At 39.1% G+C, this 14,040-nt stretch overlaps 1 protein-coding gene across 3 annotated transcripts in view; it reads right to left on the bottom strand.

The window, feature by feature from the left end:
* Kdelr2 (KDEL endoplasmic reticulum protein retention receptor 2) overlaps positions 1–13,550 on the bottom strand; it is a 16,990-nt gene extending 3,440 nt beyond the window's left edge. For 2 of the 3 annotated variants that reach the window (XM_015501922.2, XM_048785327.1), the window contains exons 1-4: positions 8,110–8,179; positions 6,285–6,385; positions 2,291–2,449; positions 238–490 (exon numbers count right to left, since the gene is read on the bottom strand). In XM_015501922.2, coding sequence (XP_015357408.2) covers positions 238–490; positions 2,291–2,449; positions 6,285–6,385; positions 8,110–8,164 — 568 coding nt within the window. In that variant the 5' untranslated portion in view covers positions 8,165–8,179. Of the gene's footprint in view, positions 1–237; positions 491–2,290; positions 2,450–6,284; positions 6,386–8,109; positions 8,180–13,507 lie in introns of those variants that run through there. The other variant, XM_048785329.1, reaches the window with a different exon arrangement.
* Positions 13,551–14,040: the final 490 nt, after the last annotated feature.

Genomic DNA, 14,040 nt, shown 5'->3' with positions numbered 1-14,040 from the left:
GAGTTTGTGGTGGGGGGGGGGTGGGGAACTGTAGCCAAAGGAAAAAAGGTCCTATATATCAGACCCAAAGCCCTGATCTTGAATTTTATTTGACAACTATGAAAATGAATTTTCCTGAAGCCAGTTCTGTTCTGAGAGTCATAGTGTCAGATAAGCAGAGTTGGACAAGGGAAATGGTAAGCAAGCTCCCAATAAAGGATGTGCCTACAGGAACCATGAAGGCCAGACCCAACATACCTTTTGTGATGTACAAGTAGAAGAAGTCGCAGTATAGAATGGTCTGGACTACACCAGCCACTACAGCAATAAGGTCAAAGAAGCCCTCAAAATAGAAGCGCCAGATCCAATTGACAAGATACAAAGCACGGTAGAGGCCCAGGAAGAACAGGTAGTGGGTAGTGATGGTCTCAGCCTCCCCAGTCTTGCTGATCATAAAGAGCTGTGGAAGGATGGCCACTGATTCAAGGTAGATGGAGAAGGTCCATAAAATCTGGAAGAGAAAGGGCAAACTTCAGTCAGGATTTTGTGCCCACCACATGTTCAGGGGAAATACTCTTGCTTTACTATAGAGTAGCTTAAAGAGTAAGAAGTCTGGGTATGGGCATCTCGGCCTCAAATAGCAGCATAGAGACTACATACATCACAGATAGTTAAGCAACATGGGCACTGCCCAAGACAAGCTGGGTAACTTGGACACCTTTACCTCTGAATTTTCACTACCTTGTCTAACACCTTATTTTTCCCTGTATAACATTCTATGAATCTACATGTAAGATGTTCCTCCTGGACAAGCATGTTTTACTCTAAATCTAGAGTCTCCAATCAGCCCTGATTTCTGCCAGGGTTAATAATACCAATAGTTCACTGGGCACAGTGGCTCACACCTGTAATCTCAGCAATTCAGGAGGCTGAAACAAGAAGATCACAAGTTCAAGGTCAGCCTCAGCAACTCCATGAGACCCTGTCCCAAATAAAAAGTAAAATGGTAGGGCTGGGATTGTGGCTCAGCAGTAGAGCACTCACCTAGCACAGGTGGGACCCGAGTTTGATCCACAACACCACATAAAAATAAAGGCATTGTGTTGTGTCCATCTACACCTAAAAAATAAATATTAGAGGAAAAAAAAAAAGTAAAATGGGCTAGAGATGAAGCTGAGTGGTAAAGTGCCCCCGTGGGTTCCATCCCCAAAATGAAAGAAAAAAAAAATATTGATAACTGTGTTCCTTCTACTTCATCACTGCTGTTTTTCCTTACCAACTGATCTTTTCCAGACTCCTATATTTTTCACTTACAGGTGACCTCTGACATAAATTTTCGACTTATAATTTATTATTTTATGATTGTGTGAAAGCAATACACACTCAGTAGAAGGATACTGTGAATTTTGATCTTTTCCTAGACTACTGATATGCACTATGACACTCTGCTTTAATGTTGGGCAGCAGCAGCAGCCTCACCAGTAAACCACACCATCCCAAGGGGACACAATCAACATTCTAAAATGTACCATATGTTGCTAAGCTGATTTCTGGTAGGTTAGATGTTATTAAATACTTTTTCAACTTACAAGGGGTTTATCAGGATACAACCCCATCATAAGTCAAGGACTTATATTTTTATTAGTCTTCAGGCTTTCAGGAGTAGTTAAATCAAAGGGTTCAGAAATTGGAAGTGTAATTATGAAAACTCTGTCCGATGTGGTACTTTGCTCATGTTGACAAAAGAAAGACTTATAAGTAGTCTAGGCACTCCCAGCACTTATCAGACAACCAAGAGCACTGCAGTAACTTAGTAAACACCAAGGTGCTAATCAGCAGCTCTTCACTGGGAAAGAGGCACTTAGGAACAATTCACTCCACTGTAGTGTAAAGAGCACCATAAATCACTGTCCCCAAGGGTAAGAAGTTTAGGAGTGCTGCTTAGGAGATGCATAGACACAAAGTCAGTGTGCAACATCCATATGTGGAAAGGAAACAAAACCTAGTCAGAGTAGGGAGAAGACCATATTATCTTCAAACACAAGGACAGGCAGGGCTGTGTTTGGAACCACAGAAGTTAAGATAATAAAACAGTTTTGAGTTCTTTCTCAAGGACAGTCAGGGGATAAGCTGTCAACAGATACCCAAATACTTGCATGCTTTAATTCCTGTCTATAATATATTTACACCAAATAGTTCATGTTGCACCAGAAGTTTACCTGAAAAACAAAAACAAAACTCCACATTATCTGCATATAGGTTTATTTCCTTAGAGAACCAGACATGACTACTAAATAAGACCTTAACTAACCTCTAAAGGAGAGAAATCGTGATTGACCAGAAATGAGAGTCCTCCCACAGGGACCACCAGAAACTCCACTCGGAAGGTATCATGATTTCCATCATAGGTTGCCTTAAATTTCATGTAGATCAGGTACACCGTGGCATAAGAGCACGCAATATAGATAAGCTAAAACCAAAAGAAAAATACCAGGTTGTCAATACATTGCAATTGTTTCAACTCCTCAGCTTTCTACATCACCAGTTGCTTTGTTTGTTTTTGTTTTTAATTTAAACATAGTAAAATTCACTTTGGGGAGATGTATACTTCTGAGCGATATAAACAGGAAATTTTATCCATTAAACCCAAAATTCCATCATCCTGTCTTTGTACAAAGTCAAGCCTCTCCAGGCTTCACCTTTAATCATCCCTGTCCCACTTTGCCTTTTCTAGAATGCCACATAAATGAAGTCAGACAGCATGTTGCCTTTTGCATGTGGCCTCTTTCAGTTAGCACAATGCATCTGAAAGCCAACAAACTAGTTGCTTCCCATCCTCCACTGTCTGGGGATTGAACTCAGGGGTGTTCTACCACTGAGCCACACACCCAGCTATTTATTTTGAGACAGATCTAACAAAGTTGCTCAAGCTAGTTTTGAATCTGCCATTCTCCTGCCTCAGCCTCCAGAGTAGCTGGGATTATAGGAATGGCCACTGTGTCCAGCATAGCATTAATAATCCATTTTATTGATGAGTACTGGCCCATTGTGAGGGCACATCATAAGTTGTCTATTCACTCACCAGTTAGAGGACAGCTAGATGGTTTCCAGTGTGGAAGGGTGGTGGACAACGCTGCTATCAACATGTTACAGGGTTTTATGAGAACATAACTTTTCGTTTCTCTTGGTTTTATATCTAGGAGTGGGTTTGTTGGGTCAAATGTCAACTGTAAGTTTCACTTTTTAATAAAACTGCCAAAGAAATAAACTTTAATCTCATCTTACTATTACAGCAGATTAAAGAAAAAAAAAAGTTCAATGCAGTTCAAAACCCATGAACTTCCTTCTAGCGTAACATTATTCCTTGGCTAGCATTTTTGTAAAGAAAAGATGCAATGCAATTCAAGTTAAACTCTGCCATGATGATTTACTTAAATTATGTTACTTTTAACACTGAACATTTGGAAAATTGTTATGAAATGGTTTGGTAACATAACAAAAGCAAAACCTAAAGTTAATGATAATTTGGAAAACATTGCTGCCTCTAAGGGAATGATTTTGTGCACATGGCAGTATAACTGCTCAAGGACTTACAATTAAGTTATGTGTTCTTTCATCTTTAAAAGGTCAAATATCATCTAGTCACCTGACCAAGGAAAAAGGTCTGATATGCTGAAATTACATCAATTTTCAAATTGCAGAAATTTAGGCTCAAGAATCAACAGCAGATTTAGTGCATAGAGACAACTGGGATAGGGACCACCCTACTTGGTACTACTTCTCCTTAGGAAATATGACTTGACAAACAATTAGAAAAACATTTGGGCAAACTACTTAACAGGAAAATGAGAGCAATCATCAAGCCTTCATATGCCTAAGAACAATGTAAACAACCCACAAAGACATTAAAGAGTCCCTGGTATATTACACAGTTATATTTGAAAGTAAACAGTCAACACTATTCAAATTGTCAGTCATAATCATACACATGCATAAATAAAGTACATATACATGTGCATTTACACTGTGCCCTCTTCTGGCACATATGCAGAAGAGGCTCCTGGCAGCCAGGGTCCCCAGCAGGCCAGGTGGAGCCAGGGAGGTTCGGTCCATCCAGGCCTTAGCAGCCACTGGGAAACAACAGCTGTTCGTCTCCTCTCACTAGTGCTTAAAGTTCAAGTAAAACATGAGGATGTACAACTTGGGTCTAACTCCACCAGCTTTCAGGACACAATGCTTAGGAATTGCAATCAAGCAAACCAGAAGAATTCCTCTGAAAGGTGGTACTCCTAAAGAGGAGGTGGAGGATTCTGGCTCACATACCTTTAATGCCTGCAGTTTCAGTTTGCCCAGGCACCAAGCAGGGACTTAGCCATTTTTAAGACAGTTGATTGTTTCCTGATTACTAGGTTTCCATTGCTTAGTAAAGAATGGAATGATTACAGGTGACTCAAATTTGCTTTTTTTTCCCCCTTCCTTCTTTTTTTTGAGGTAGTGGTGGATTGATACTGTATCCTGCCGCTGTGTTAAACTAACTAGTTCTAGTAGTTTTTTTTATAGGTTCTGTAGGATTTCTTATACAGGTGATCACATCATTTGCAGATAAAAAGTTTTACTACTTCTTTTCCAATTTGTATGTATGTTCTATTATTTTATTGCAACAATTAGAACCTCCACTATTTTGACTAGAAGTGATAAGATGGAACATCTTTGTCTTTATTATCTTTGCTACATCCCAAGTCATTTTTACATTTTATTTTGATTCAGGGTCTTGCTAAGTTGCTCAGGCTGGCCTCAAACTTGCAATCCTCCTGCCTCAACCTCCAAGAGCTAGAATTAGGCCACGGCACCAAGTCAAATTTGATTTTTAGTAAAGAACACAAATTCAAATATTGCTTTGTTTATTTTAATGGTGCTTAAAATACACATTTGAACACAATGTGCTGGGGGGACACTTACTGAAATTCCACACCAACAGGCTTCAACTTAAATATTACTTCCTTAGGTGTAGCTATAACCAAATAACTAGAACAATGTCCAGCATCCAGGTGCTCGGATTTTGTAGAATGAATGAATGAAAGAAAGAAATCAGACACCTATTACACATCCTGAAAACCTCTCTACTTTTCCTTCATTGCGTCCATCACAAATTGCAGTCATTTATTTAGTGCTGGGATGATCTGCCTCTTCTCCCACACCAGACTATAAGACTTGCTTATTTTTCAAATCAAATGCTCAGTGCCTAACTCTGTAGGTATTTATAACACAAGCTCAATGATTGTGGAAAAGAACTGAGGCAGTGCTTCCTCAAGTGTGAACTATGACCACAGTGTATATAAATGTTAGGGGTATGCAGCATTTTGTATTTTAATAGTTACTCATTTGCTTTAACATGAATTAAAAGAAATATAAAAGGACACCAAAGGTGTCATGGATATGAATGCTTAGGACAAGTTAAAAGGTTTAAAACATATTATTAAGTAAATTGTGGTGCAGACATTATTTAAACATGACAAAATAAACAATGAGAGCACAAACACAGAAGTTTAGGAAAAACTAAGTGGAAAAAAGAAAAAAAGTGCAAGATTATACGCAGCAGCAAAACAAGACTCTACAACCAGAAGTTCCAGCTTTAATTCCTCATTATGTACTGACTTGCTATGTTTCTCTGGGAAGTCTATAATTTCCCAGTGCTTGAAAATCCCTCTTTCTTACAGGGTTATCAAGAGCTTTAGAAGCTCTATCATATTTAAGGAACTTAAATTTTAAAACCTCTAAGTAAAAGTACTTTAAATGATTGTTTTGAAACAGAAATGTATGCTTAATGATAACTATTTCAAGTTATACACACAAGGTGGTCTAAAAGTTTTTAAGAACACAACAGCATATTTAGATAGTATTCTTGGAGATTTTTAATTAAAAAAACACAAGCTCCCAGATATTCAGGAGGCTGAGGCAAGAAGACCACAAGTTCAAGGCCAGTCTAAGCAACTCTGACCTTGTTTCAAAATAAAAAATAAAAAGAACCAGGGAAGCAGGGTGTGGTGGCATATGCCTATAATCTCAGCAGCTTAGGAGGCTGAGGCAGGAAGATCACAAGTTTGAGGCCAGCCTCAGCAACTTAGTGAGTCCTGTCTTAAAATAAAAAATAAAAGAACTAGGGATGAATAACTCCCCAAGTTCAATCCCTAGTACCCCAAAACTAAACCAAAAAAAAAGAAAAAAAAAAAACTGACATAAATTGACAGCTTCCATAGATCTGTATATTACAGATAAAATACATCCTACCAGATGCCATACCATACCTTCATAGATGTATTATATAATGAAATAAATGAAGTAAAAAGATCCAGGTAACGAGTTGTAAAGACCAGTGCAAACAGAAGCTGGCTTTTCCCAGAAATACCTAAAGAAACAAAAGTAAAGCATTAGAAAAGCCCTGGAGAGCTTTACAACTCCTGAGATCACACTGTGCAAGAAGTGCAGATAGGGAAAGTGAACACTTGGGGGTCAAAGGCTGAGCTTTGGGGATGAGTAAACAAGAGCAGTTTCAATTTTCTTTCCTTTGACAACTCTTAAACACACTCCTTCCCCGCCCCATCTTTATTTTTATCTATTTATTTATTTTCATGTGGTGCTGAGGCTCAAACTCAGTGCCTCACATATGCTAGGCAAGCGCTCTACCACTGAGCCACAACCCCCCCACCCCCGCCGAACACACTCCTTTTGGAAGGCTCCATCAACTTTGTCTTACTATGACTGGTAACTTAGGAAAATGACTTTGTTACACCATTTCCAACATATCTAGACATATTCTTCAAATGAACATTAACATTATACTTCTCAAATATGTCACCTTAGGTAGGAATAAATTTCTTTTAATAATTGTGCTGTTTGTGTTGTAACTTGTCTTTACCTTCAGATCTTTCTTTCCACTTAAAAAGTGTATATCCATGGTGATAAATCTCTTGAGTATAGAGTTAGAATTTACTCTGATTAAGGAGATGAGGATTCAACTGAGGAACACTGTTTTAGGTAAGAATCTGAGCAATAACCCTGCATCCCCTGGAAAAAATGGCATGACCTCCCAAGGTGACTACTTTGCTGAAAACAGCATTTACTTGGATGTACTGATTTTCAGAAACTCCATCATTTAAGATCCATCACACAACCAATCTGATATTTGTTTAAACATATTCCTGGATGCTATGATAAACACAAGAGTAGGAACCTACAACTACAGGCAGTCTTCAGATGTGTCTAACTTTGGCATAACTTGAAACTGTTTTCATTTCTACCACCAACCCATCTCCAAAGCAGTACATCCACACTCAGCTGAGAGAGAATAGTTCACATGGCTTTTCTGACATCTACATTTGACCAAATGTTTATGTGACAAATGGTGTGAACTATGGAGACTGGGCAAATTCTTTAAGGAAACTGAAAGCTGATTAGATACCAGAATCTACCCACCCTCAACTATAATGCAAAACTTCATATCATTACACATTTCAAATGTCACTGCATTTAAGTCATTAGCAACACTCCTCTGGAACATGAAAATTACATTGTTTTTCAATGCATTTTATAAGCATCTGCAGCTTGCTAAAATTAAGAGCCTGGATTAAGAATGTTATTTTTTAAATGTAAGTAACTGCAGTTCCAGCCTATACACAAAGCAATCAAAATTTAGAAAAAGATGACTCTGTCTTTCCAAATTGATCAACAGAAACCCATTTTGAGGGTCAATGGCGATGCAGGCCATAAGGTGCTTTGTTTATAGCCTTTCCTCAGTAATAAAGACCCTTTTTTTTTTTCTATCAGAGATCAATGTTCCAAAGGATAAACAATGAAGTTGGTACTAAAAACTGGAAAGAGAATACAAGATGTGGAAAGAAAAGGGAGCAGACAGCTCACATTTGGAATCTGTTGAAGACATTTGCTATGTGGCTCATTCTAATATTTTAAATTAAAACTTACAGGATAGAGATGGGTACATTTTGATGTACAGAGTTTATTCTAACGGAGCTTTGGAAGCCAAGCAGACTTAAGCCTTCTTTTCAGCATTCCAAACTAAAAACTTAGAACCATCATATAGCTCTGATCCTTCCCCTTTGTAACCCAACTCACCTATCACCTCCCCTGGGAGGTCATCTCTGAGATGCCCTTCTTCAATGGTTGGCATTCATTCAGCAGGCATACAATGGGAACTCCTTCATATCAACTGCTGGGCTACCTCCTATTAGAGAGCTATAAAGATACATTGTGATGACCTGGTTCCTGCCTCTCCTCTCCCCTCAAACTCCCACCTGACACAGAAATCTCTAAAGGTTGGGGTCGTACCTTATTCCATTTTATATTTCCTGTGCTGGGCACTGGGCCTGACCCACAGCAGGGTCCAGAAAATATTTCCATGTCATATGGGAAATTCTCGAGTGGTATTTTGGGATAATACTTCTGAAGAATTTCCAAGTCCCACTGTGTCTCTATGACTATAAACAGACAATGTGCTATATAAGTTCTGCCCTAATTTACTACCAGCTAGAGGGTGGGAAAGACCCCAGGGTGAGCATGGAACCGAGGAGACAGGTCCTGTTCCATGCAAGAACCAGCATGCTGGGAAATGAATAGTTCTACACAGTTCTCCCTAGCCTGAATCTTTTTTGTTTTTTCTTTCAGATACTGACAGAACTTTTATTCTATTCATTTACATGCGGTGCTGAGAATCGAACCCAGTGCCTCATGTATGCTAGGCAAGCGCTCTACCACTGAGCCACAACTTCAGCCCCCTAGTCTGAATCTTGATTAACAAGTAGCAGCTTTACGCTTTAAAATTGCAAAACTGTCCTGAATTCCCAGAAAGGCAGATATACCAGGTGAAGACAGAAGGGAATGGGGCAGAAATCACCTGGTCATGTGAAATAACTGCTAAGTCAGAATGGCTACCTCCCTGTTTTATTTCTATTTTTTATTTATTTTTTTTTTGGGGGGGGGGGGGGGTGGTACTGAGATGGAACCCAGGGCCTCGTGTCTTCAAGACAAGCACTCTAACATTGACCTCTACCCCCAGCCAATACCTCCTTGCTAAGACTGTATCATGTAATATGTACTTATAGAATATTCAACTGTAAAGGTTTCAGAAACTGGCGTCCTAACACAAAATGCACCAAGTTACACATTCTGGAGAATAACTTGCCAAATGGAAATAATTCATTAAATTTAACACCATTCTGGTCTTTTCCCACAGGGTCAAGTGAAGTTTATAAAAGCCTACAACTATATACCTCATTGTATGTTATTATACTGCAAGTGAAAGGCGTCTTTCCTTACATTTCTATTGGTTGAATAGATTCCTCAACCAAAAAAAAAAAAAAAAAGTCCAGGAATTATTCTCCTGGTAATAGCAGGGATACAACAAAGCAATGCAAGTCAGACCACAGGACAGTCCTCAGGGCAGCACTGCAACTGTGCTCCTATCCACTCTCAAAGGATCTGGATGTTCCCTGGAATTCTTGGCTTAGTGGTTAAGAACAACCTCTTAACAAGGCTTTTTTCTCTTATTACAGAATGTGACTTAGGAAAAATGAGGCTTTGGATCTAGAGCTTCTAGGTTCAAACTCGGCCACTTGTGGTACAGGCTCCATTATATATCACCCTGACCTTACCCTCTGTATCTGTCAAATACCCTCTGTATCTGTCAAATGGGGAAAAATTATACTAACTGTGGGAATCAAAAGAGAAGTTAAAGTTTTATAATATAATATACCTGCCACTGCAAATGCTTGAGAAATGACAGCTCATTACATACTGTTGTATCATTTTTTTCTTATTTAAAAAAAAAAATCCATGTAAATTATTTTATTGAAAATTTCAAGTGGGATAAAATATATGGAATAAAAAGTGAAAAGTCTCTTGAACAACCCTGCCATCTCCATTTTAAGTGTAACTTTTAAAGTTTTTTTCCTATGTGTTTGCATGTTTACTGTTAAAGTGGGGCCAATTTTGAGCCTTCCAACTTGCCTTTTGAACTAAGTATCTCAGATTCATCTTTTCCTATTAACAGGTTTAGCTCTGGCTTGTTCTTTATAAATGACTGCATAGTATTCCTCAATGTGGCTATACCACAATTTGTGCAACCACTCCATTATTGTTTATAATTTTTCTTGTTATAAATCCTGCACAAACATCTTTGTATCTGTAGCAATATTCTGTACTTATTTATATTCAACAAACATTTTGTACCCAAATGCCAATTATTCACACACTAATTTCTGTAGTTCAGATTCCCTAGAATTGTTGGAGTAAAAGACATGAACATTTCAAATTTGGTAAATATTGTCAAATATCTCCTAGAAAGAACATGCCAATTTACATATCCATTAACACCAGATGGGAAGGCCCCTTTCTTCATACCTTTCGTACATTAGACCTTTTAAACCTCTCTTAACCTTTTTCTGCCCACCAGGCATATAAACAGTATTTGCTGTCATTTTAATATCTAACCTCCAAACTTCTAGTGACTGGGCATTCTTTTATGCTTAATTGGTCTTCTACTATTCTGTAAACTGCCAACTTTGTTCATTTTTCTATCAAGTTGTTTTTACCTGTAGGACTACTTTAATATGGATAGTAACCTTCTGTCATTTACATATACTACAGATTATTTCTCAGTTGTCTTTAACATTCTGAATTAATAAATTAATCTGGAGGAATGTGTTATCTTGCTTCTTCATCAGTCTGGCGGGGTCCTATCCAGGACCCTGATAAGAATATACATTCAAATCATCTGTATCCATCAGCAAAGTTTTATTCTTTTCTCCAGAGGTCTTGTACACTCCTTTGTGGAAAAGTCAAAGGAGGCATCTCTGGGACCTTTCTTGCTGCTTCAGTTCCATAGGATTTACTGCCCATACAACCACATCTTTTCATACATGTTTTACTATCTCAACTGAACTGCAACTTGACTTCCTTTTTTTTTTTTTTTTGGGGGGGTGGTGGTGTTGGGGATATAACCCAGGGCATCACACATACTAGGGAAGTATAGTACCACTGCAGCTTTCATAAGAGCAAAATCTTTGATTGCTGCCAGCTGCAGCTCTGAACTCTGTCTCAGAGCCTTGCACACAGTAGGTAGTCGATAAATGCTTGAGAGTAATGATTACTCAAGAGACTGGAACTCAAATGGACAGAGGTGACAGCTCCAAGAGGGAGCTGAGAATGCAAACGTTTCTTGAAGTATTCAACACCAATAAAAGATGAGGTGTTTTCCATTGATATCCAATTATATAAAATGTGGAAACATCATTCTGGCCTGTCATATTTGATAGGGTGAAAAGTTTGCAACCCTCTAACAACTACTAGGAAAGAAGGAAGGAGACTGGGGAGTAAGGCTGGGTCTCAGAAAGACTCCACTGTCATTTATGTTCAGTAGATGCAGCACTGTTAACTATTAATAATATATAAGAAAACTTAGAAAGTCCTTCATCTAAAAACCACAGCTTGCTCTGAGGTTATTCAGGTCAGGGTTTAGGACACACACACATAAAAGTGACAACTTGAGTATACTATGGATCAAGTTGCAATGGTAGTTCAGGAATAGGAGACATGCTTCATTTGGGCATTCCTCTGTAGTGACAATGGCAGATGCAGACACAAGAGAATGCAGATTCAAAGATTAACTCACTGTCCCCAGTTTAATATAGGTCCTTAAAGGCAACCATTCTGGAACTAGAAATGCCATAAAAACCGAACCTCCAGCTTCCTCATAAATCTGCCTCACCCCTTCCTCTAGGGGAAAAAAGCCCTAAGTTCCTAAAGCTATAGGCATGTTCAAAACAGGTGCTGAAATCCTAAAATGAGCCTCAATACCAGTATTTTCAAAGTGAGAAACACAATCTGGATGTACGTGTCTCCTATTCCAGTTATTTGAGAAACTCTTATCAAGTTCTTACTCCTCCAAATGTCTCTACACAACTTTTATAATTCATAATGGGAAAACAAAGCAGTGAATTAAATTTAGCATTTAATTCAGATTAAATGATCTTAGTGATTTTTGACTTTTAAAAGACCAAGAAAACTCATATCAGAATGAAAATCATCCTAAGTCTGCAAATAAGAATAGCTTATTAATACCTGAGGAATACTTGGGAACCACACACAAACTAATCTATTTTTCTTTCTTTCTTAGCATTTTAGCTGAAGTACTTTATATTTCTGTTAATGCTCTAAATCTCCCAAATGTAAATAGTGAATATTAAAAAATGACCAACACAGCAAATCTTTTCACTTTCTCTTTGTTACTCAAGGTTCCTTTAAGAATTCTATTTCTGGAGTTGTACTAAATTCAATCAAACATCTTAGTTTAGATACAAATTTAGGAGACAGCACACTCCAACATTTAACTATCTGCCAGAAGAGAGGATTCTGAGAAATATGAGAAAGAAGATGAAGAGACACATACAAAGACATTGAAGAAAACTAAAAATTAAAAATGATATCTCAGTGTAATAACAACAACAAAAGAATTTACACTATTGACATCTAATATTTAAACTAGAATTGTTTACCCCGAAGCAGACATTTATTCAAAACTCTTAATTGTGAATTACTGATTGTGTTGCATTCCTGGCTCTATCACTACTTTGCTCAATTCCCCAAGACTCAGTTCCTCTGTTCTCAGAATGGGAATAATGGCACCTACCTCATAAGATTAAAAACCACCTGGGATAAGCTGTATAAAGGCACTTAGCTGACTACTTAGTACATAGCTAGTGCTTAAACGTTAGCTATCATAATCACTGCAATAAATCTGCTACCATTGGAAATCATGCAATTGAGCCTCTCAGCACTATGTAAAAATTGAGAGATCACCTCCATGTCAGACATGGTTTCAGTACATGGACTTTGTGACATCCATTCTGATTGCTCAAAGGTCTTTTTTGGTTTTGCTTACTTCCTGGATCTCAGCTATGTTCCAGGGAGACAGGTGAGGGCTGCAGAAAACAGAGTCAAAAACATGGTGCTACTTTAAATGTGGAGATTTTTATAAATAAACCAGGTAAAGGGAATCTCTGCCACCTGCTTCCTTTAAGACACCCATCTTTAACTGAAAAAAATTAAGTTCATGAGTTAATCAAAAGCTATTTCATGTGGCCGAACATCAAAAATAATGCATTTTGAGGCCATAGCATCAAAAATAATGCATTTAAAGAAATTATGTAAAAAATTCATAATTCTTAAGCTTTTAGGATTAATTAAGTGTAAAACCCCATGGCTATTATCTAAGAAAGGTTTGTTCACTACCTCCCAGCAATGCTTGTATAAAATGTGCACTCCTGGGGAGGGGCTGAACCAACTCACTGGTGACGTGGAGCCAGGAACTGCATGAGACCACATGAAACCTCAGCGGTACCCAACGCCACGGTTTTAGGAGAACCACTTATTAGATGGAGGCATTCGGAGTTTGACAAACTAGCTTGCTTCTCAAAGCAGCAAGAATGGCACCAAGAATTTCACCAAGAAGACCCACCTCCCACGGCCCCTCCCTTGGCAGGCATTATCCTGCCAGGACTTGGGTGAAGCCTACACAATTCTAAGCCCAGGCTTGGCTCAATACCCTACAGATTTAATAAGAATCTCAGTCTTTAAACGGGCAGGGTGGAGAGCGAAATGACCTCTCGCACCAACTCCCTGGCCGCCCCACCTCCTCGGGTGGCCTGGCTGCCACGTCAGGCGGAGCCGACGCGGTCCTGCCCATCCTCCTCCCGCCAGTCCCATTGATTCGCGGGCCTCCCACTCGGGACCCTGCCTGAAGAAGCGCCCCAGGAAAGCCCAAGGCGGGAGACACATTTGCTGGACCTCCACTCCCATTACAAACTTTTCAGGCAGAACAAGGGACGTAAGCAATTCGGCCAGCGCCCCTCCGCCCCAACCACTCAAGTTCGCGAAAGGACCCAGCGCGCTGCGGGGCCCGGCGCTGCAACACCCTGGCTCGGCCCAGGCACCAAACAGAGAGGCCGAAGGTTCACGCCAGGTCCGAGCGCCAGGCGAGCCAGCCAGGGG

This window comes from Marmota marmota, unplaced genomic scaffold (assembly GCF_001458135.2).
Source record: "Marmota marmota marmota unplaced genomic scaffold, marMar, whole genome shotgun sequence".
Classification (NCBI taxonomy): domain Eukaryota; kingdom Metazoa; phylum Chordata; class Mammalia; order Rodentia; family Sciuridae; genus Marmota; species Marmota marmota.
This window is presented reverse-complemented; position numbering and strand designations above follow the sequence as displayed.